Source organism: Corvus cornix, chromosome 5, assembly GCF_000738735.6.
Source record: "Corvus cornix cornix isolate S_Up_H32 chromosome 5, ASM73873v5, whole genome shotgun sequence".
Taxonomy (NCBI): domain Eukaryota; kingdom Metazoa; phylum Chordata; class Aves; order Passeriformes; family Corvidae; genus Corvus; species Corvus cornix.
The window spans coordinates 17688308-17713329 of NC_046335.1; the positions used below are offsets into that span (position 1 = coordinate 17688308).

Here is a 25022-nt window from a genome sequence, read left to right on the forward strand (position 1 = left end):
AGCATGTCCCCTAAAAGAACTTGAAAATTTGCTAATACATTGATGACAAATCGTTGTACCTTCTTGATGTGCGTGTGACAAAGAGCTTGTTTAATCAATTTTTGAAATTACTTTTGAATTTAATTAATTTGCTAAGTTCTCTATGGTGGTGTTTCCATGAGAGAAAGTGTGAACACGTACAGTATTGTTTCTCTGCAGTGTCACAGGGGTTTATCTATTATTTGTGAAACGCTATGAGATTTGGCACAACTGATACAAAAAGGAATGGTGAGGTGTGATTGCCTATCTTACACTGATGGGGAGGAAAAGGATTTCAAGAGCATTTTCCTGCTGGGGCTTGAGACTAGAATGTCAAGATGAATTTTCTTTTTTTCTTTAATATACCTTTAACATTTCATTATTTTTTTACAGATCCTAGGTGTTGAATACAACAACATTAGGCATTTTTCTCTGTTACCCTTCACTGGTAGCTTTTCTTCTTGGATTCACAGGGGTATGCAGGACATGGATAACACTGACAATTTCTGGCAGATGATTTTATGACCTGTTCTTAGATACTTCCAATAAAGGACATTTCAATATATTGATGGCTGTTCCCATGCTTAGTTCTCCTTGTAGGTAGACTTTTCCCTAATATATATTCCCCTACTTCCTTGGTACAGCTTAATCGGTTATTTCTTGCACTGTTCTTAAGAGATCTAGGAAAGAATTCATCACCCTCTTTAGTTACTCAGTGTCTTATTTTCATTTATGAGATTAAACTTTACCTTTTTACATATAATCTAAACAGCATTTTAATTTATATTAAGAAAATACTTTGGAAAGCTGCAATGGAAATTGATGTGGGACGTTGAAAAGATGACTGCGTTGACTATTAATAAGGACACATACAAAAACTAATTTAGGAACAAACTTATTGATGTAGTGAGATTTTCTGGGGTTTTTATGGTTAAGGGCGCTTAGATTTAGCCCTTCAGACTTTATATTTTCCTAGGCTTCCATTGTCAGTTTCCCCTTTCCCTGCTTTGAAAGCTCCTGTGAGATGCTTGAACTGCCATTCTTCTGTGTTTTAAAACATTTACAATCAGAAATGGTGCTGTCTTTCAGAAATAAGTATGAAAATGGTATTCAGACCCTCCTGTCTCACTACACTTTCTTGACTAAAATTAAATTAGCTGAGACATATATTTTTCTATCTCTTTAGGGACACTAGGTTCAGAATTGCTAAATTGTAGAATAGCAGAGAGTTTTACAAAAGCCTCACAAAGCAGAGGGACATAGCATAGCTCAGGGGAATGATAATTGCATAGACTTTTTAATCTTTTACATACTTGTTAAACTGATTACAACTAGATTAAGAAATAATCCAACCTGTCAGGTTTACCCAGCACCCAATTTCAAGTCATTTAGCAAATACAAGAAGATTGGGATTTTCTTATACTTTTTTAGAATTGTCAGAGACATCACATTGAATTGCTACTTCATTGGCTACATATGCATGCACTTCCTGCCAGCATGAAATATTTAATCAATTTGATATTTAGCTTTATGTGAAAATGTATGCTGCTGGCATCCATTTTTCTTAAATGTGTGTAGAAAGTGAGTGAAATAAAATGCTTATGTTTGAGAAGGGAAAATTAGAATGAAAGGTGATAAAAAGTGAAAAAATCAAATCCACTCAAGAAGACAAATTAATGTTTGTGTTCCAGATTGACCCAGTTCAAGTAGAGAGTGACAAAAAAATGCATTATTGTTGGAAGGATGTTTGCTGCCCTGGTAGCTAACTCCTGTTCACCATTGTAGTTTAAATCCTGATTTATACATTGATATACTTAGCGCATGGACTGATGACTTTTTCACCAAATCCATATGCAAGTGACTGGTGAGACTCAGAGGAAAAACAGTGCTGAACAATACACTCTGAGTTGTGTCCTCATCTTTATTGCAAAATCTTTATTGCATCTGTGCAAACTGTCTGTGGTGGGTTCGCCTTGGCTGGCTACCCGATGCCCACCCAGCCTCTCTTACTCCTCCCTCCTCAAGAGGAGAGGGGGAAGAAATAAGATTGGAAATGTTTGTGGGTTGAGATAAAGCCAGGGAGATCAGTTAGAGATTGCCATCACAGGCAAACAAGACTTGACTTGGGGAAATTTTATTTGATTTATAGCTAATTAAAATAGATTTGGGTGGCAAGAAATGAAGATGAAGGTTAAAATACTTTCTCCTGCTTTACTTTTTCCTAGCTCAGCTTAGTTGCTTCATTCCTGACTCTTCTTTTTCCTCCCCACCTCACCTGGTGCAGGGGGGATGAGGAATGGGTGTTTTTGGTGGGTCTAGCTCCTCTAGACTGCACCTTTCTCCTTACACTTTTTCCTTGCTCCTGCATCAGTCCATACCATGGGCTGTGGTCCTTTAGCATAAACCTCCTCCAGCATGGTGTCTCCACAGGTAGCAGTACTTCAGGAAATATCAGCCTGCCCTGGACTAGGATCCTCCACATGCTGCAGTGTGAATATCTGCTCTGGTGTGATCCTCTCAGTGAAGAGAAATTTTCCAAGGAAATACCAACTCCATTATGATCTCTTCCAAAACTCACAGGCTGCAGGAGAGTATCTCCTGCAGCTCCTGGAGCACCTCTTTCTCCTTCACTGACTTTGGTTTTTAGGATTGTTTCTCACACTTTTTCATCATTCTTCAAAGTCTGCACAATATTTTCCCTTTCTAAAGTATGCTTTCACAGAAGTGCTGCCGGTTTCACTGATGGGCTCAGCTGTGTCCTGTGGTGGGTCCACTGGAATCAGCAGTGTGTCCAGAAAGGGGCAGCCCCAGGCCTTCCACAGAGACCACCAGTGTAGCCACCCTGCTCCTATCACCTTGCCACCTAAACGAAATACACTGTCACGTAGACCAGATAGCCAAGTACTTGTTTTCTGTCAGGCACTTGCTGCACAGGTAAATGGGAGCAGCAATACTCTGGTAGTATGGGCAGTAGAAACTGGAGAAGATTCCCATAAGATTTGTTCTTTGGAAAAAACTGTTTCAGATAGGAGTGACATTGTCCTTCAGTCCAAGGTAAAATTCATTCTAATTACTTACTGCATAACTAAGTTCTTGTCTGACACTAAAGAAGCTCTTTGGGAAGAAAGAAGAGGCTTAGGTTCTCCTTAATTCTGATGATTGACAGTGCCACCAGTATCACCACTATATGAAGACTCTGATTATTGGGAAGCTCTTTCTAAAAAGACACCTTAACTCCAACCATACTGATTTCTTAATTTCTACCATGTTCCAATTTAAGATTTTTTTTTTTTTGCCTAAAATGTAGTTTTCTAATGAAAAAGAATGAAAGACATTATAAAACAGTGCCTTTTTGTTTTCTCATAACAATTATGTTCCAGATTAATTAAATAGCTGGGGTATTCCAAGAGCTATTAATTAGTATTTTTCAATTATAACTGATGCAGCAGAATTATGTAGATTTTTGTGGAAGCTTACTGAGAATCATTATTTTGAGTACTAGATGGGAATATATGACAAATGGTACAGAAATTGCAGAATCCTTCTGGTACAACATACTTCCCAAAGCTGCTGCCAGGGATGGCAATGGTCAGATATAATTCCCTCTGATACATATTGTTGACATTTCTCTCCCCACCGAGAGAACTCAGTATTATGAACTTTTATTTCACTAACATCACCCTATTATAGGAAGCAAACATGCCTTTATTCCTTAAGCAGTTTTGTAACCTAACATACTCCTCTCTTCTCGCCACCCCACTCAGGGAAAGGGGCAACTAGGAGAAATCAGTGCTACTTTTGTTCTAACAGCACATCCAATCTATTTTGTTTAATGTGTATTGCCCTTTCTGCCTTTACCTGTCTCTCATACTAGATGGAATGCCTTGCTGCTGATGACTGCATTTGCAGCAGACAGCTGAGATGTTGCTGAAGTCAGCAGCCCTAATGCTGCATTAGAGAATCCTCTTCAGGGAAAACAGAGTTAGATTTAACCCAGGGGGTGCTGCTGCAGTGAAAAGCTCTATGCTCTGAGGCACTCCGTGTTTTCCTAACAAACAGTATGTCAAGCTTTGCTTTCATGAACAGTAAATGCAATAGTAATGCTTCTCACTTCAGTGGCAATTCACAGCAAAGTGCCGTACAAACAGTAGGGTGAAATTCCCCTTGTGTGGCAGGCTTGGGATGACTTTCACTGCTCAGTTTGTGTGCCTTGGGGATAGGCAGAAGGACCAGGGCCAAACTGGTGTAAAACATGTCAACACTGATAGCAGTTTTCTTGATCCATGACTGTATGAATCCTGTGGTCCCCAGACAGCAATTCTTATTATTCTTATTCCTCAGTCCAGAACTACCGCCACAGGGATACTAGTGTTCTGCACCATATGTAATCGTAGCCTGCAGGCAGGATTGTTCTCCCATTTCTTGATCACAGCTGTAATGTCACCTGTTAATTAGCCCACATCATGCAAAGATGCTGCACAAACACAAAGGCAAACACAATCATTGTCTACTGGGATTTTTGTTCTAAAAGCCAGACTTTCTAAGTCAGCATCAGATTTTTGAATGCCCAGTTATAAAAATTCAACATTCATTCTGCTGGTTAAATGGATGCTCTCTGCAAAACCTGTTAAAAAGCATAACAGAAAGAGATGAAGAATGGCAGGTGAGGGAGCATGGAATAAAAAGCAAATGAGGTAGTGGAAATGATTTACCATATCCTCAAAACACAAAATGTTGATGGTTTAATGATTTTTTTGGTTACAGAAAAACAGAAACTTGAATGTTTCATTACTTCCACCTGCTTCGTGTTAGACCATCCAATTCCCTTGATTGACAGATCTGTATGCATTTTCTGTTTGTGACATATTTATGAGAAGTTCACATAGATGAAAGCTTAATACACAGATTGCCTCCACTATTTCTCTAACATACATCTTATACTTGCTGTGACTTCCCAGGCAGAGCCCTGCTATCCTAACTCAAGCAGTCCTTATCTGAAAGAACTTGGGGAGTCTGTGGGAAAGATTTGAGACTGGAAGCAAATGCTAGATAACCGCATCCCCCAGGAACTTCTGTCTGGAGATGAGCCACAGCCTTGGAGTGAAAGATTATATGTTATCCATTAGTGGGCTGCTCAGCCTCTCATCCACCAGCACCCCCAAACCCTTCTTGTCAGGGCTGCTCTGAACTGTTCATCGCCAGCCTGTGTTGATACCAGGGGTTGCCCCAACCCAGCTGCAACACTTTGTAATTGGCCTTGTTAAACCTCATGAGATTCTCTTGGAGTCACGTCTTGAGCTTCTTCAGGTCCCTCTGGATGATACCCCGTCCTTCAGGTGTGTCAGCCACACACTCAGTTTGGTGTCATCTGCAAATCTGCTGAGGCTGCACTCAATTCCTTTGTCTATGTCATTAATGAAGATATTAAATAACACAGGTCCTAGTATGAATCCCTGAGGGACACCACTTGTCACTGAGGTCAGTCGGGACTGATCTGTTGACCATTACCCTCTGCATGTGACCCAACCAATTTCTTATCCATTTAACAGTCCGCCAATGGTATCCATCTTTTTCCAGCCTAGATGAGAAGGATGTTGTGTGACAAAGGCTTTACAGAAGTCCAGGTAAATAACATCTGTAGCCTTTCTCTTGTCCACTGGTGGAGTCACCCCATCAGAGAAGGCCACTGGGTTGGTCAGGCAGGACTTGCCCTTGGTGAAACTGTGCTGGCTGTCGCAAATCACTTCTCTGTCCTTTATGTGCCTTATCATAGCTCCTAAGAGGATCTGTTCCATGATCTCCGAACAGAGGTGATGCTGACAGGTCAGTAGTACCCAGTACCTTCCCTTCTACCCTTTTTAAAGATGGGTATAATGTTCCCTTTTTTACAGTCACCTGGGACTTCTTTTGACTGCCATGACTTTCCAAGTACCATGGAGAATAGCTTGGCAACTACATTGGCCAATTCCCTCTGAACTCTGGGATGGGTCTCATCAGGTCTCATAGACTTACGTACATTCAGGTTTCTCAGGTGGTCATGAACCTGATCCTTAGCACCTAAGAAAAAACCGCACACCTTGCTCTCCCAGTCTCCATCCAGCTGTCCATCCACTTGAGAGGTGTGAAAAGAGAGGCTTTCACTGAAGAATGAGGTAAAAAAATTGTTGAGTACTTCAGCCTTCTCCTCATGTGTTGTTACCAGTTTACCAGTGTTGTTTATCAGGGCGCTAAACCTTGTTTGACCTTCCTTTTCTGGTTAACATACCAGTAGAAGCCCTTCTTGTGATTATTGGCATCCCTTGTGAGGTTCAGTTCTGGCTTTTCCTTGGCCTGCATTACCCCATCCCTTTATTTCTATAGTCTTCCCAGGTTACATGTCCTTGTCTCCACTGTCTATGCATTTTTCTCTTTACTTGTAGTTTGGCCAGCAGTTCCCTACTCAGCCACAGCTATACCAGTCTCTTGCCTTCCTTGTCCAATATCTTGCTCCTGGGGATTGCCATGCTGCCTTCCTGGAGGAACACCCCATTATTCCTTTCAGATATTTTCCTGGTGTTTCCCTGTGGCTTCTGTTAGGAGTCCCTGGCTCATCTCCGTAAGACTGCAGGTGTGGTCCAGGGTGGCTAGCACAGCTCAGAGTCACTGCAAAGAACACTCACTAGCACCCTGTCCCTCTATCTATTTTCATATCTTCTCACATCTTGCCAGGGACAAGCCTGATACTGCCCCTCTACCCCCTCACATCTAGTTCAAAGCCCTGCCAGTGAGCCCCACTAGTTCCTGAGCAAAGACTCTCTACCACCACTGGAAAAGGTGAATCCTGTCAGATACCAGCATGCCTGGTGCTGTGTAGAACCATTCCATTGTCAAAACCCCCAAAATTTTGACAATGACACCAGCTGTGGAGCCATAGACTCAGTTTGTCCATTTCTTCCCATGTTGCCACCTTCAACTGTAACTATAGAGGAGAACATAACCCATACCTCAGCTTCCCTTACCAAACATATGAAGGCCCTGAAGTCCTTTTTAATCACCCTCAGACTGTGTGCTGCCATTTCCGCTGCCCCTTATGTGGCACATCGGGAACGGGCAGCAGTCTGAGGGCCGTGCCAGCCTGGGAAGTGTTTTGGTGATGTCTGTGACCCAGTCCCCAGGATGCAGCAGCCCCTGCCGTGGGCTAGGCCTGGCCAGCACACTGGGCCCTCTGCTCCCTGTAGGAGAGAATTGCCTACAACTTTAACCTGTTCAGCTTTACCCCATCATCTCGATGGTGAGTGAGCGTATTGCTTCCTTAATTCTCATCAGTATTAGCAGAAACCTGAGGTATTTAAGCTTCTCACACATCAGTGGGAGCCCTGGCTGTGCTGTTTACCAGTACAAGCACAGGTAATGCGGGGATGTCAGATGTGAACAACTGTACAGATCCTAACATTGCAATTTCACTTGTAACATTAATATCTTCAGTTGCTTCATTTTGAAGCAAACCATCAGGAACTTACCTTTCTTTGCTCTCTGGCATCCTTGTACTGGGATAACGCCTGTTTTGAAACACTGGAGTGTTCCTTTGAGGGTTCCTGTACCTATGAGATTATGGTGCATGCATATGAATGGATATCTATCATTGCTTTCACTGAGGCAGATTAGGTTTTCTTTGATATGATTTAACAAACACATATGGATGAAACTCTGTTTGGGGAAAAGCCTGTTATGACAGCAGCTTGTTTTGAAAAAACATGAACAAATGAAGTAGGGATTGTTCTGCATTTATTGTAAACATGTCCTCTTCTCTTTTGCTCTATGTTTGTCCTAAACTATGGTCTAAACCATCTCTACAAATGCAAGAATTTATGTAGTCCTTTATTTTTTTAAACTGTATACCTCTGCACATTGTTGAATTGCCAATGTAGTCCATCCTTTGATTTTAGTAAAACTACTTGTTAAACTTCTGAAAGTTTATGTAGCACTTATTTTCAGACATGGACTCTTCCAGGGCACTTGTGCTAGAAAAGTAAGCAGTATTTTCTCTTTATGCAGTTGATGAAACCATGGTTTAAAGGCAAATGGCAGCACTTTCGTGAGAGTACAGCTTCACAGAGATAGTGTTCCAATTAGAAATCAGGATTTCTGACTTTCTACCACGTGCTTAAGTCACTAACCCCAGTGTCTTGTTGTAAAGAGTGGGATAGCTCCTAGATGGAGTATCTGCACTGTTCTTCCAATACCTAACTCCTGCTTAAAATCTCTGCAGTATTGACTGCAGTTGTGCCTTGTGCATCAGCTTTGTAAGAAGACCATTTCTGTTATACATCAGTTGCTTAAGTAGCTGCTTTAGGACAGTCTTTCTGTGAATTTATTTATATAATATAAAATACTTTAGGATTAACAGTTCTACATTCACTTAGGGTAGCTATTACTAAAAGCAGAAAATGAAAAACTAAGACAGTTCTCTTCTTTTTAGAGATAAGCAAGCTGAGCACAGTAATACACTAAGTTGTTTAAGTGACAAAATATTTATAAGAATGTTTTATGTTCTCTACCATAGATTTCCCATCTTGTTCTTAGATCAGTACAACGCATTTTCCTTAGAAGACAAAATCAAACAGGCCATGATTTTACTGTAATGCTGTTACTTACACTTTGCCAGAAACATTATTTGAATGAGAAACAACATTTATGCTAGCAGAGAGGAAAAGAAAACCCACAAATTCTTTCTAATGATACCAGCTCTTGACTTCCATCTTCTTGACTGACCATTTGTGGCATATCAAAGGCAGGCATTGCATTCCACTGAGAGGCTTACCTAGCCTACACTGGACTATACTAGTTGTGGTAAGGTGGATACCTGTTTCGAAATATCATAGCATTCTTTCATGTGAGTTCTGCTCTCTTCTTACCATGTGAGCCTTGGATCCTGATGCTGAGTAATCTCAAGTGTGAAAATTCAGCCCTCAGGCTTTCAGATTTTGTGTTGGTTCACAATATACACAGTTGTTATGGGCTCTAACTAATGCAAATTGATTGAATTCCATGGAATCTATGGAACCTATGTTACACTGAGTTACATCAGCTGGGCCACTTCTGTGAGTACTTAAATTTAGTTCAGTAAGATGTTGTGACTCAGGTTTGAGATACTTGCCTATAGAGAAAGGGAAGTTCTAACTGCTTCATACAACTTCAATATTTTATGTTTCTTCTGCATACTTTTCTGATGTTTCCTGCTGAAACTCACTGCATTTATTACAACAATACTTTCAGGAGACAGAGAGAATAAATATACTGATATCTTACAAGAAATGTGACTTCTTTTTAATACTGTTACTCTTCTTCGTATTGTCACTTGAAGTTCTTAATATTTACATGAAATATATCTAGAGGTAAGAGAAAAGTTTGATGTCACTCCATCTTGGCTAAATAACTGTTGGGAACCATAATGATCTTTTGATGGTCAAACTGAGCAGCTGTGCCACAGGGTGTTGCAAAACTGAGATACACAAAAAAGGAATCAACTACAAAGGTTTTTGCTCTGATCCTAGATCCTTTATAATCTATTTGGTATCTGGAGTCTCTAAATCATTTTTGAAACAAAATATTAACTGTAAGTATAAAGCAACTGTAGATTTCTGCAGTTTATTGATTATCAAGTAAACTGAAAGCTCTATCCTCCATGCAGTGTTTCAAAGATGTATTACTTGGAGGAAAATGTGACTGTAGTAAAAGCCTGAGTTCTGAAATTATTCAGTATCGTAAAATGGTTTCTGTTGGAGAGGAGTTGCAGCCCCTTTCAGACTCAAAGTATAATCATGTTGTATGTTTAAATTTTAGACAATGGGGTTACCATGCCACTCTGATGGGATGTTGTAAATCTTTCTGCTTTAATTTCTAAGCAAAACAGCAAAGACACATTGTGAATAAATTCAGAGAATGCTCCTAAAGTCACGGTGTTTTAACTGTAATGTGATTTAGGTCTGATATGCAATAAATTAATCTGGTTTCAAAGAAATTACAGGCCAGTGGCAGCTGCACCATGGTAAGATTACACAGGAATTTTGTTTAAAATAAATCCAGCATCTTCAAATCCTACATGTGGTACCATTATACCAGTGTATGCTGAGGAACCCAGCCTCATCCTGCCATTGGTAACTCTAGCAACAGAGTGGGGAAGTGTGATGATGAGACACCTGAATTATTTGGAGATGACCCAAACTTGATTTAGATGCCTTGGTGTCTTGACATAGTGGTCAGGCTATTAAGTCCAACTGGAGGTCAGGACTTCTTAGCTCTGATGTATTGCTAAGCTCATCTGGACTATACAGTGTCTCAGTCCCAAGGTGAGAGGTCCACAGTTGCACTTGGCAGGTAACTTTGACCTCAGACATCTCGTATACTCTGGCTGACACATGATTTATGCTAAAATTTGTGAAGCTTCCAGGCTCTAAGAATGTTTTCACAAGCGATGGTTTTGTGAATCCAGGTAAATAGTACGGGCCAGTTTATGTTAGTGAGCCAAACAGCACTGCGGTTTGCAAAGCATTTCCTGTTTCTGTCAATACCAGGTCAGGTAGTGGTCAGTGTTCATTAACAGTTCAATTTCTTAGCAATATTAATACTATTAGTATTATGATTTAAGGATGTAAATCACTACCAGGGTCTTTCACCAAACACCACCATGTGTAATTTATATCCTAGCTAGTCAAAACTTTCATGTTCATTTTGCATAAATGGTTTTCTGCATATTTGTGAAATTTTTGCATATGTAACTGGCCTATCCAGTTCTAGAGGTAATGGTTGAAGTTCTAGAGGTAATGGGCAAAGCAAACCCTTGAGGTGTCCATTGTGTATGGATGGACAAAGCAGACATGGAACCTTCCAGATGAGAAGAATCACATCTCTGTGAAGAACATGATTTATGTAAAAGTCTTGAAAGTATTACTTCGGAAAGTTTTTATGAAAATCAAGGTCATACCCTAAGAGATTTGATTTTGAGTAAGATTTTTTACTTTGTGTTTCAGTGGCTGTTCCCTCACCAGTGCCAGCTTGTGAGCCTGAGCCCAAAACTAACGGGCATCACCCATCTCCACAACGCTCCATTTCCCCTCGAGCCACTGTTGTTGCTGCCATGGAAGCCCCTTCTCAAGGCCGGCAGAAAGTCATGAACTGGAGAACAGTGGTGGCCATCTTTATTGTGGTGGTAGTTTACCTGGTGGCAGGAGGACTCGTCTTCCGTGCCTTGGAGCAGCCCTTCGAAAGCAGGCAGAAGAACACGATCGCGTCAGAGAAGGCTGACTTTCTTCGGGAGCATGTCTGTGTAACCGAGCTAGAGCTGGAGACACTGATTCAGGTAGGCCATGTGAAGAAGACAGTACTTCTTGGAAGTTAGGAGAAACAGCTCGGTGGTTTACTGACCAGCTGAGTTGGTGGGGAACAGAATTGTTCACAGAGGCCTTGGAACGGGCAGCGTGAAGAGCAGGCTCTTTCCCAGTCATTTTACGGTCTGAGAAGCAGAAACTATGTCTCCAAAATATTGTAAATATAGAACCATAGAATCATAGAATAAGCTTGATTTGGAAGGGACCCATCAGGATCATAGAGTCCAACTCCTGACCCTATGCATGACACCCTAAGAGTCACACCATGTGCCTGAGAGCATTATCCAAATACTTCTTGGACTCTTATCAAGCTTGGTGTTGTGGCCAATTCTCTGGGGAGCCTATTCCAGTGTCCAACCACCCTCTGGGTGAAAAGCTTTCTCCTGATATCCAACCTACACCTCTCCCGACTCAGATTCAGGCCATTTTCTTGAGTCCTGTCACTGCTCATGAGAATGAAGAGTTTGGTACTTGTATTCAGTAGAATAATGAAAGATGTGTGCAAAGAATAGCAGAACTTAATATCTGGAAAGAATTTCTGAGAGAGGTGACAGATTTGCAAGACATTTGCCATCATCTCTACAAATTTTCAAGAGGTGTTAAGTTCTTAATTCTTTCTTCAAAATTAAACACAGCAACCAGGAGGGCACACAGAACGTGACAGGTGGGATTTTTGAAATAAATATTCAGCCAAGAATTCTGAACTTACTGATATATTAACTTACAGGTTTACTGTTGTAATTTTTAAATAAATGAAGGAGGATGAGGTATAAAAATCAAAATAGAAAGTAATTGTCATTTAAAAGCTTTGGAATTTTTAGTCTGATCTAGTATGCGAAGTTTTAGAATCAATTTTGAAGGAAATGATTATCAAGTATACAAGGATGAATGGAAAATGTAATAATATGGAAGAAAGGTCTGTAAAGGATAAATGTATCTCTCATTGATTAAAACTCTAGGCAAGGAAAGTGTTATGGATCTTGCAACACTTCAGTAGAGTATCTTCTTGGATATCACGTAGAGGCCTATCAGTTAGCTGGGGGAAAACAAAGATTAGATAAGAAATGTGACGTACCTAAGGAATATATTTGAACTTTAGCCTCACATTTCAGATCTGAATTTGTGTCAGCCTTTCAAGAGCACAGTGTTGGGGTGTTGCACCAGAGCTCTATTGTTGATTTCAGGCTGTTTGGAAGAACATACAGCTATCCCCTGAATTCTTGTGTCCACCTACTCAGCTGTGTTAAAAAACCCTTTCTGTAAGTGAATCAAATTTATGAACTTATTTGTTTTAATAAGTTGTTCCAATATCTCATTGATGTGATAGAAAAGGCCTTCTCCTACTTTTCAGCCTAAACTTCTTTGCATATAGATGTGGTCTCTCCCTGTTTGTGCTCTGTATTCACAGAAGGCAGGTCATCGGTTCTTAGTCAAAAATGGTGTAGCTGTACCTGTACCTTTGGGCAGCCTGGTGCTATAGCTAAGAAGCCAAATCTGCTTTAGCAAGAAGTAGTATTGCACTGATGTAACTACACAGGTTATGGATCAGGGATGGCTTGGATCGCATCCTTGATCTGTCTACGAAAGGCAGGTGAACATGTTAGGTCAGCAGGGTCCAGGGATGTTGGTTCAGATGTGTTTCTCTTAGTGTTGCAGAGATCTGTATTTCCCTCTACTCCTTAGAGTATAATGATTAAAGGATATTTTGAAAACACTAAAAGCAAGAAGCTTTATTCCCTTGGTGGGATTTTCACCAGTAAAAGAGATGCAAAATGCATTCTTTCCAAGCAGAAAGCAGAACTCATATAAGATACAACAAGCAAAGCACCTCAGCAGATTGTGGGGTTCTGCATACCAACTGCAGTAGTTCTCTAGCCTAAGCTATGTACCAACACTGATAATTTTACGCAATATTTTCCCCTCTTTCACTTCAAAAATGGTGACACTAAAATAAAGAACAGACATACTCTGTCATTAGCAGACAGATATTCTGGACAAATCTTACCATCTTCTGAGGTTTCAGTATGTCCTCAGGTATTACACTGGGTAACTGGAAGTTACTGTGCGAAAGTAAATTAAAATGGGTTTAGCAGCTTAGGATGTGAATGTCTTAGGGTCAAGTGATGTGAAATATTGAAACAGATTTGTCAATAAAGAAGTTTCTTTGGATTCTTCTGTATATGTGGGGGTTGGGCATGCTGATACAGAAAACTCTGATGGTAACTGACTTGTGCGGAAGAACAGTGAACGAACTTGCTTGAAGATAATGTCAGGGAGTTAATGTTGTCCTTTCACGACTTCATGTCGACTGTCTCAGAGGTGACATCCCCCTGGCTGGCACAATGCATTTCTGCATTGCACCAAATGCTGCATCTCCCTTTACAGCTGTGAGTTCAGACTGATGTGGCAATCTCCATGGGTCCTGGCTGCTGCGCTGTGCAGTCTACAGCTAAGGGAACTATTAATAATTAATATTACTTGACTACCTGAAAGCCCTCAGACTAACACAGATCATACTCTACAGAATGACTGTGTTGATTCACCTCTGTGCTTTGGAGAATATGGAAAAATAGGAAAAGGGAGACTTTAGAACTAACTTGTATTATTTTACTGTGGGGATGGCTCTGGAACAATCTTTTAAGAAGACCAAAGGAGTATCGTGGTCCTTACAAGACCAATGATGACGAAATGTATACCTTTTCCTAAATTTCAGTCTTTCAAAGGATTCTGCTTCGGAAAACCTGTAATGAAGATTTACAGCACTGTATGAGGAAGCCCTTAAAATTTAGTGGGGATGAGATATCCTTTCCATCTTTATCTACAAAAACCCATTGCAAATATTAGCACTGGTAGCACGAATGTGAATTGCTGAGTCCAGACTTAGAAGTTCAGTCATAGACTTCAGAAGAAATACAGTGATGAAAGCAGTGCAAATTCTTAGGAAGATTCAAAGTATTTTAAATTTTTTTTGGATTTTGGTTCAGGTCTGTCTGGTACTAACACAATGGCAGGTAATTTTTTCATAACAATGTCAAGGGTTTCACAGTGCAGTCAAAATTTTCTAAAGCCACCTGAAGCGGAAGTTCTTAACTTCAAATTTTTAAAATCCATTTCTGCATCTGAAGATATTTGTTGCAGTGAAGCCAGTACACTGTTTAAGGCTGGAGGTGATCTAGAGCTTGGCAAAATAGCGAATAGCAGATTAAGAAAATGACAACATTGTGTGTTCTATCTCAACGCTTCTGAGTTTTCAGAGTTAAAGAAAAATTAAAACCAGAACATGCTAAAAGACAATGAAACTTCAGGTGCTTTTAGTACATTTAGCTGCTTTGTACCTATTAAATCAAATAGAAGCTAGTAGGACTCAAGTTACTGGACATAGAGTTGAAAAGAAAAATAACATTGGTAGATATATCTGCTAACATACTACAGTCCTTTTCTTTTTGTTTTTATGTGTTATAAAATAATCTTATTAGTAGCTGGCATCAAAACCAAGTCATCCTGCCTTTGTAGTAACGCACACAGAGAGCGTGTGATGGGTAGGTTATGCTTCTCAGGAAGATCAGATTTTATCTACCATTAGGAGAGACAGGAAGACCATCTTTGTGTTTTAGTAAAGTAATTCCTATGGACTGATTAGGGCATTCATACTCTGTTTCTGTATATCCTGTGCACTGTATATGAGTAAAAGCTTCCCTAATGAGTCCTGCTTTCTTAATGAACCCTGCAAAATTATGCAAGATGGAGTAGCTTTCTACTTAAGAAGTTACTTATGTTATTGTCAGACTGCTTTCTTCTTTCTTGTCCATCAGGGTTTAATTTAGGAATGTGAGTGATTATAGCATATATAAAAAAAATCACCCACCTGGTAACTAAGTCATATTATCAATGTCCACTAATGACTACAGCAACTCATTAGAGCTAGACTGCAAGCTGAAAAGGAAGCAGAGCTGGAAATAAGCTAGTCAGGCTTTACTGGCTAATTATGTTAGTAAGAATTCATATTTTGGATAGGCACTTTGAATTAGTGTTCTAAACCAGTTTTGCCCTGAAGGTAAGTAAGAAGGGGAACATCCTGCAGAGATGTTTAATTTTGCTGCTGCTTGCTTGGTTCATTAGTGTCATAAGCCAGCTTCTCTTTCCAGCCTGTTTCTATGTAAAATGAAAAGGATTTTCATGTGCTAGAAGAAATCTCTAGATAGAGCAGGAAAAAAGTAGTACTTTGAATTAAGTATGGAGAAGACTTGCATGTTGCTGAGGACAAGTCTGTTTGAATTGTGAAGAAAATCAGTGGTAAGTATCTGGTTATTGAACCTTCTGTCTGTACCTCTGGAGGTTATCTTGTCCCAGCTTCCCATCTGCCCCTATCTTTATTTTACCCTGTTCCTCCTAAAAGGAAATGAAAAAAGGATTCCGTTGTCTTGGGTCGTGTCCTGGTTGGTGCAGGCACCCTGGTTTGTAACTTCAGTCCAGAGCTGCTCCAGCTGTGTAGGAGACAGACTGAGTCTAGGATGCTGCACAGATCTGCAGCTGTTCTGTAGCTATGCTGCTTCCAGAACTTAGGTGACATATTTGCAGAAGCCTTTTGGACTTAGTTCTCTGTGCAACCCTCAGACACAGTGCATACATGGCAATCAAATCACTCTTAAGTGTAGGTCAATAACTGGCTGATTGTCCCTGGCTAAAGTCCTTTATGAGATAGGCAGAAATATTCAAGGAATGGGCTTTGAAAGTTTGTTACTTTTGATTAAACCTGAAAAAAATTGCTGGCCTTGGTCCTTAGAAAATGCTTTTGTGGAAAAGTGGATAAATGGGAATTTATAATGAGGATCCCTAATCACTAAGGGTATAAGGGGTGGTGAGAATAAGTAGAGATGTAGGGAGTATAGAAAAAAGTTATTAAAGAATTAGTTACTAAAAGCTGCTTGCTAATGAAAAGCATCCCAATAATCCTAATAGAGAAACATTACAGCATGAAAGGCAATTGAAGCAACTTTTTGCATGCTTGATAGGAATCTGCTTGGAAAAAGAATTGTAGAGGGAGATAATAATTATTGGATTAGTATGATCTGTGGAGGGGAATTAATAGAACCAGGCAAAAAATGACAAGAATTTTCTTTTCCTATCAAATTCATATCCTTGATAGCACCTAGGGCAGGTATATCTTTGACTGTCTCAGCACTCGAGAGAGATATTATACTTGGCCTTGAAAAAGATTTGTCTTCTTCATGCTTGGGATCTTACTGGAGAAATTACAGAAACACGAGCAATGAATGAGATGAAAACCTTTCTTCACAGAGAAACCAGAAACAGTCAGTTTTGTGCCCCTCTCCTCATCAGCTGCACTGGCTTCCAGCTATCTTGTTGCTTATGGGCGTAACTCCAGACTTTTCCTTGATATAATCCTCGTATTTAGTGATCTAAATTATGTAAGAATGTACCTCATACACTAGTGAAAACCAGCATATACTCACTCACACCCTAAGGAGGATGAGATGTGTGCCTATCCAGGCACAGAGAGAACCACCTACACCCCAGGGGACAGGGACTGGCAGCTGTGGCCCCCACCAGTGCCAGCCAGGGAGGATGGCAGGCTGCGGGCAGCCAGGGGCATTGCCTAGCCCAGACTATCAGGTGCTTCCAGTTGACAAGTTGAGGCTGGGCTGGGACTTCAGCCCACAGGTCAGGCCCCAGCTTGAGAGAGCTTGTGGCTGGGCAGGGCAGAGCTGGGGCAAGCTGGAGCCCAGCGCTTGTTTGGTGTTGCTGGGGCAGAGATGGTGAAACCCCAGTAGTTTCTGTTTGGCATGTAAGGAGAGTATCATTGTCTTTATCCACAGAGAAGAGATACTGTTGTGTTCTTGTGTCGTGGGGAAGAACCCTTGACACCTGATGAGACAAATTAGTGCATCTTTCTCTGGACTTTGAGTCCTATAGGCAGCCCAGTGTGGGGTCATCCTTCATAGTATTTAATTACTGCTGTCTGAATATCAGCAAGTGGAATTAATGAAGTCTATTTCAGACTGGGATGGAGTTTGATTGCACTCTGGGAATACAGGATTCAATTGTCCCAGTATCACCACAAATGCTGGGCTTCTGCTGAGGAATTTGCCTTTGGTCCCATGCAGACCATGTCACCAGACCTGTCTTTTTCGTTACAGAAGGACTGTAGTGTGCTGATACTAAAGGGACTGAGAGTAAAATCACATCTATGCAATGACAGGGAGCAAAACAGAAAGTTGTGATCAGAAATACATGTTTTTAAAAACAAATAATGTTGAGTACTTGTATTTATTTTGGTAGTTTTGTCATTCTCTTGGCTCCTAACAGCCTTTTGGCTTTAGCATACATCCATTACTTGAACATCAAGGAAGGCAATTTCAGCCCTTTGAGGTATTTTGAGTTATTACTTTCTCTGAATAGGTGGTTTTTAAAAAAAAATTGCCCTAGGTTGGTAGTTATTGTTTAAAGAAGATTGCTCTTTCAATTAATAAAGTATACTGAGAAAACATTACGTACTTGAGAAGGAAAAAGGGATCAGGAAAGGAGTAAGTGTGGAACAGCTCTGGGTACTTTCATGACCTGTTACTTTCAACAATACTTCAACTATAAAAGTAGCTGAAACTACTAGTTTAAAAATACCTTAAATATGTGAGGTTTGTTGTAGGGTATGCCCAGCCACTGCCCTGGAGGGACGTCTGCTGAGATAAGGAGGATTGCTCAATCTCCCAGCAGGACCCCCTGGGAAGGCAGCTACTCTTCAGTTACGCGAGAAGACAGACCCAGAATCCTCTGGGAGACCCTGTGCAGATCCTTTGTAACCCATTGGCCTTTACCCTCTGACACCCACCCCCTGTATCCCTATAAAGCCAGCCCCCTGCCCCTGCGAGGGCAGAGAGTTGCTCGTCCCTAGCTCCCCTTCGCCGGAGTACGGACCAATAAAGCTACCTCGTGCGGAACAGCTACACGAGCCTTTCGTCTCTCTCTCTGGTCTGGCTTGGCCTGGAGGCTGCCCTGCAGAGCTGAGCTGGAATCACGAGCTGATAATCACTAAAGAGCTGACAGCTTCTGCACAGGCCCTCCTGCCAGCAGCTGAGGGAAGACACCAGGCCTCGGGAAGATGATCCTTCACGAGACCATCTCTCCGGACCGTCACAGCTTCCTTGGTCAGAGCTACTGACCCCACACCAGCTGCCATAGTTTGTTAACATAGTGTTTTGCACTCTGGAAGTTAGTTTTTTCCCTAGTGTGAGATAATCCAATGATGCGTCTCTTCAGGTCATTGCTGCAAAGCCTATCTGAATTTTCAGATTGGAAACTTGTAAAATTTTGTGGCCTGTGTGAACTGGGAAAGTCTTGCCAGTAATAGCGTCCTTGTTTGAAATTTGTGCCAGTTTTCATCTAGCAGGATAGTTCTGTGTAGGTGGAGTTGTGGTGGTAGTAGTAAGGCATCCTTTTCTCATGCATGAGCTGAAATTGGTTAAGTGCTGTTAGCTGCACGCTGCTGGCTGCTTTTGTCTTGCTACTCTCTTTTTGTCCTCCATCACTGTATGCAAAATACTACATATTAAAAGATGGCATTGGAATAGTTGGATATTTATAAATGAATGATGTCAGTCAAGCTTTAAAGAAAAAATGAATTTGTTCTGGATGAGAAGGGAACCTGAGAATCTCAAAGCTATCTAAGGCAACAGGACACTCCTTCACTTCAGGGGTTAGTGCTTGGCCCTAAAAGACTTGCTAAACTGTATAAACTCAAGTGTGATTTGAGTGTAACTAGCTTGCTGACATTCACACGCTCACGGGGAGGGCAGACAGCATTCCTTGGCAGAAGTACGGTGCCAGGGTAGCTGACAGTGTGTCATGGCCTATTTAAATGGGCAACCTGTCTGTTATGCTGATTTATGCTGTTCTGCATAAACCAACAAAGATCTCTGCTTTCACACGACCTGCAATATGCCAGCAACTGGTATAGAAGCCCTTTCAAAGGGTTTGGTCGGAAACACATCCTTTCTCTATATCCCTGTTTCTTGAGGTATGGACTTGAGCTGAGGAGCCCTGGCTTTCTGCCCATGTGAAGTGAAACCAGTCCAGCCTGGAACTTGCTCATGCTATAGTTTCACAATCAGCTTAGCCTGGCATTTAGCAGCTCTACTTTTATAAAAGGCTGTCCCATACTGATCTCTTTAGGTGTAGCTGTCTCTGTTCTTGCCCATACGCCTCTCCTCCCGCTCCTTTCTCTTTTTGTGAGGCAATGTGATGAATAACTGAAAGCTGGGAAGCAGATTAGCTGAAGCTAGCCCGGGCTATAAAAGCAGTAGAGGAACATTTATGACCATGAAGTCAGTTGGAAATACAGGCAAAAAATGAAAGTGGAAGAAAAATGGAAGTGGAAGAAAAGAAAAAATGGGGTAGATAAGCCATTGGGATTAACGAGAAGAAAAGTGTATCCTGAAGGCTAGGGAGAGAAGTGGTGTTAAATGGATGTGTTTAAAAGTCAGTGCTAAACCCACAAGAGAATGTGAGGTTATAGAGAAGATCAAGAGAGAACTCATAGACATGAACAGGTAAGAAGTGGGGCAATGGTAAAATAGAATGGCTAACCTTGCTTTGCACATGGACTGTATAGGAAAAGGTGAAATAGAAAACCGCAGTGACAATTCATAGATCATAAATCTGAGGGAAAAGAGAACTAGTTAAAGAAATGGAATAAGAAAAGTCAAAACAAACCTGTGTTGATAGGTGGGAATTCCGTGTTGAGCAAAGCCAAAGAAAAAGAGGATGCAAGAGGCAGCACTTTGCTTCACTTGTTGAGCCCAACAACTGGGCTCACTGAAACTACCATGACTAAAGATTGGTGGCAATATTTAGGAGGAGGAGCAAATAGCAGAGTGTGAAGGAGAAAGTCTGGCAGTAGTGTGAGCAGCTGGTAACAGCAACATGAAATGAGGCTGGACCAGAATGGGAGAAAAGCAAAGAGCTGGAAATGTTAGGAGGCAGAAAGAGAGAAACTTGGTTCCTTTGCACTGGTTTATGGAAATTAAACTCAATTGGGAGCATTCGAAAAGCAGAAAGGCAGTCATTTCAGCTGCTGTTCTAGAATGCGGTCTGAATTTCTCTATTGTGAAGAATGGCTTGCGTGAGATCTAAAAGCAACTTGAAAATATGTGCTGAAGGGCATCTCAAAAGTCAGCTTAGAGCAATTCAGGTGAATATGCCAGATGCTGATGGGAGATTTATTTTTGTGCTTTGTAGGCTGATTTATTAAGCTCCATCTTCCTTTGGACTGTGAGGCTATAATGAAAAATGAATGTGTATCTCCCCATGATACAATGTGGTGCATTTTTAGAAATTCCCAACAAATATTCAGGAGGCTGATATGTCTGCCTGGTTTGACTCAGTACTATATGGTACACAGGACAGTGACTAGGAAGCAGTATATCTATCTCAGCTTCTGTTCAGGATACAGTTAATTCAAGCACTTTCTGTGAGTCTCTGTATCATGCTGTATTTGTGGACATGAGATCGGCAAGTCGGAAGTTTGAGCTGATCACCAAGTTTTTTCATGATGTTTCTCTAGCTATCTTATTTGTTCATTTCAGATGGGGTATATATATGCCATATTTTTTTCAGTAGTTAGCATAAAATATAAATTACTTAATCAATTACTAATTGTCTGGGAATATAAATCCTTGGCTGACTCTCTTAATAAACTTCATAAACATTATTTTTATTTACCACCTTTCTAGCTGCTTCTAACATGACCTGTTTCCATTGAGGAATTCTTCCTGTGGCAGTAGTCACTACGAGAAGGGTATTTATGGATGAATTTGTGGTGTCAGCCCTCTACTTCTCAATTGCTTTGTATCTTTTGTCATTTGTTTATGCATTGTATCTTTGTTCCACCTTAATGAATATTCAGTTCAGTTGTTTATTCAACTTACATGTGCAAAAGATGCTACTATACTTTGAGCACATATTAAAAAGCTTAGATCAAAGCTGTTTCCATGGTCCTAGAAATTTCCCTTTGGAGCCTATACCAACTTGCGTAGGATACTAAGGCATGCGGGAGGCTGAGTCTTTGTTTTCTTTGCAGCACGCTGTTGAGGCTGATAACGCAGGAGTCAGTCCCATTGGAAATTCCTCTAACAACAGCAGCCACTGGGACCTTGGAGGTGCCTTTTTCTTTGCTGGAACTGTCATTACAACTATAGGTATGTTTATGTTTTAAAATACATAGTCACGCTGAGACGTGGATAATGAAATAAATTTGAGGAAGGTAGACAACAAAGAAAAAAGTAGCTGAAGTGTGTTTGTCTGTTAGCAGAAGACATGACCCCAGCATGTGTCAAGGACACTGAGTCTCTGGGTGTCAGAAGCTGTTTACACAATTAGGGTAGAATAGCAATGCTGAGCTGAAAACAGGTAAGACTGATGCAGGCTTTATAACCCTGTTCTTGATGTAGATGCAGATGGTCTCAATTTTCACTAAAAAGATCATGAAGCTGTACCCAATGAAATATTCTATGGTTGTTGGGAATTTGGATTTTAATATTATAGATGAATTTGCCCAGAAGTGTAACTTTCTTCCTAAGAACATAAATTAATTTTGGCTTATGCTCTGAAGTTTGATAGAAGCAATTCTTCTCATACCTTACTCCTTGCAACTGGAAATGTATTCTCATACCTATTACAACCTTTGTAAAATTCGTACTTGCTTTCATACTAACAATTGGAAGGAATTCCACAAATGATATACTCTGTAAAAAACCCCCCAATTTTACTTTTCCATTCTAGAATTCATAGCCTTGAATTATTGACACATTTCCCTGTGTTAAATGGGTATACTAAACTGCTCCCTTCACTTTTCTTGAACCACTAATTTTAGTAAGATCCTTATTCAGGCCCTAATCATCTCTCCCCATGCATTGTGTCCAATGTATTTAGTCTCTTGATCTCTGAATGTTGGCCTTGGATATGCTAAGGTTTTTAATCTCTCCTCTCTGAGCCAGTTTTTTAATCTCTCCTCTCTGAGCCAGTTCCTCTCTTGAGGAATGTTCAACAAGCTCGCATTTCAGAAGACAGTCTGAAGGAAAAAGAAAATAAACTAATAACATTGTTGATAAAATGAATCTGCTGACAATTATACAGTACTTTTATAATTTTAAGCTTGATTTCAGTGCTGTCATAGTAATCAGATCAAGGGATCTAATTATTTGGAAATCACTGGCAAATTGTTGATTTTTATTTGCATTGTCTTTGAGTATTATTCTGCTTTAAATATTGTATAAAGTGCTTCTCCACATTACAGCTGTGGTGCACACACTGGTGGCTGTACAGACAAATAACTTGACAATCACATAACCCTTCAATAAAGTGTGAGAATCTGACTAAATTCAGTAGGCTTTTTATACAACAAAAACAAAAAAAATCCTGTGGCAGTTAAAAGACTTGCTGTGGGGATCTTCTCTAACAGTGGAGTCTGTGCCTTTGGCTCTGCCTTTTCTTTGTTGTCAAAGTGAGGGGGAAAGAGTGATAGTATAGAGTGTACAATCTGTGTTCCTCTATATTAAGCTACATTACCATGTATTTTTAATAATAGCATAAAACCAGCAGGTGGCAAGAAAGAAAACGTTTCTGATTCCAAAGTAAGAAAACCCTCCCTTAATATTTGTTTACTCAATAGTCCCAAGTGACAAGCTTTTAAATCACTCATTAAAGTAAATGCCACTACATAGGCATAGTTTATGCAGGCGTATTCATTGACATCTGCTATTTAAAAAACTTATTGAAAAGACCTTGGATTTTTGCCCATATTTGTTCTAACTTCTCCATGAAAGAAATTTTTATAGGCTGCATAAAGTCTGAGTATTGTGTCAGGGCATGAAAATGGTTTTAGTTTATCCACCAGAGGCTTGTTAGGGCTCCTCTTAAGCAGAAACTCAGCAGATGACCTGGTCAACCTCAGTCCAGTGGCCATTGGAGCCTGGACTTTCTTGGAATTTTAGGGGAAATCTGGGATGATGGATGCAGCTGTGAAAAGGACAGTAGGTTATGGGACATGCATTATTGTATGTCAGCATAGTTCTTTCACCATCCCATGACAGAGGGATATAGCCAGTGCCAGTGTTGCCAACCCAACAGGAACAGGACCTTATACTTTCATAGATTTCCTCCTCTCTGGATGCTTTATTGCATCAGTTATTTGTGATTATGTGATAACTTTTAATATTTAAGTGATTATGTATAGTTAAAATAAAAATCTCTATGACATTTCAATTAAGATACCTGATCTTAAATAAAATGGTGCAAATATTACTGTCAATTCTTGGTTTTTTTCTCTTTAGCATTTTAACAGAAATACCATGGCTACTGGAGTCATAATGCTTTACTGAAAAAAGAGTTCAGGGGCAGATTTGCATAGTGTGGGTACAGTTTGGAGGCTGCAGTGTAACTAGTCAGTATGATGAGGGGCTGAGGAAAGTATGAGCTAACCACTGAAAATGAGCCTTGTCAGGTGAATCACACTCCTGTCAGGAAACCATTGGCACAGGCCAAGGAGAGCTGCAGCATGCAGGCACCAGGCCATCATGGAGGGATTTTTGTGCCGTGATATCAGCTTTAATTAAGCAAACAGCAATTTTAGATAGGCTGAATCTACAGAAAATATGGGTAATTGAGGCTTCAAGAAAAATGGAATAAAAGAGGGTGGCTTGCCCAGGAAATGACATCATGCCATTGAAACTATAAATAGGAATTACAGAACAAAGGTATGCCTGCAGCAAGAGCAGTTTTTTTAAACCTATTAGTTTTCTAAAAAGCTGTGTATAAGTTCTGAGAGTCTCACAATTGTTTTTCTCCTCAGGATATGGGAAGATGGCCCCAAGCACTGTTGGTGGCAAGGTTTTCTGCATTTTGTATGCCCTATTTGGGATTCCACTGTTTGGCTTCTTGCTGGCTGGGATTGGAGACCAACTTGGAACCATCTTTGGGAAGGGTATTGCAAGGGTGGAAAAAGTTTTCAGAGTAAGTTCACTGACAGTTTTTTGCTTGTGTTGTATAGCCTGCTCTTAATTTGGTTGCTATTACATGTGGCATTTTGTACATGTTGGACACCATGAAACATTTACATGTTTAGTTGAGATGACAGTTAATGTCTGTAAGTGGAGAGAAATAGACTTCTCTAGATGATGATACAGGGTTTATAGATCCGACTCAGAATTTCCTTATTGAGGGTATTGCTGGGGAATGTATCTCCTAAGTTAGTGTCCTTACAAAGAATGGTTGTAAAACAGTCTTCAAAACACCACAAGTTGCTTTAGATAGGCACATCTGTTCACTGAAAATGGAGAGAAGGTAATGGTTCCCTGAAGGAATAGGGATGTGGAGTAGGTCCTGACTGTACTACTGATAAAGCCTAAAAGACTTGGAAAGCAGGGTTGCTGCTGTGAGAGTAAAACTGGGAAGAGAGATGGTTGAGTGATATGCCCTCACTGCAAGGGGACAGCTGTGTTGGAATAGATCTGCAGCTCTACTACAAAAACTGCTGTAATGCCACTGGCTGAAATCATGATCATTACCTGCCCTGCCTGCCATGAACACATCCTACCCTAAATTTTTGTGTAGACTTTTGCATATGTA

At 40.5% G+C, this 25022-nt stretch overlaps 1 protein-coding gene across 1 annotated transcript in view; it reads left to right on the forward strand.

Annotated features, from left to right (window-relative positions):
• The window catches only part of KCNK10 (potassium two pore domain channel subfamily K member 10), a 69670-nt gene that overhangs the window by 12312 nt on the left and 32336 nt on the right, over window positions 1-25022 (forward strand). The window contains exons 2-4 of the mRNA XM_019285626.3: window positions 11028-11356; window positions 21478-21595; window positions 24247-24407. Of these exons, the coding sequence (XP_019141171.1) occupies window positions 11028-11356; window positions 21478-21595; window positions 24247-24407 (608 nt within the window). The remainder of the gene's footprint in view (window positions 1-11027; window positions 11357-21477; window positions 21596-24246; window positions 24408-25022) is intronic.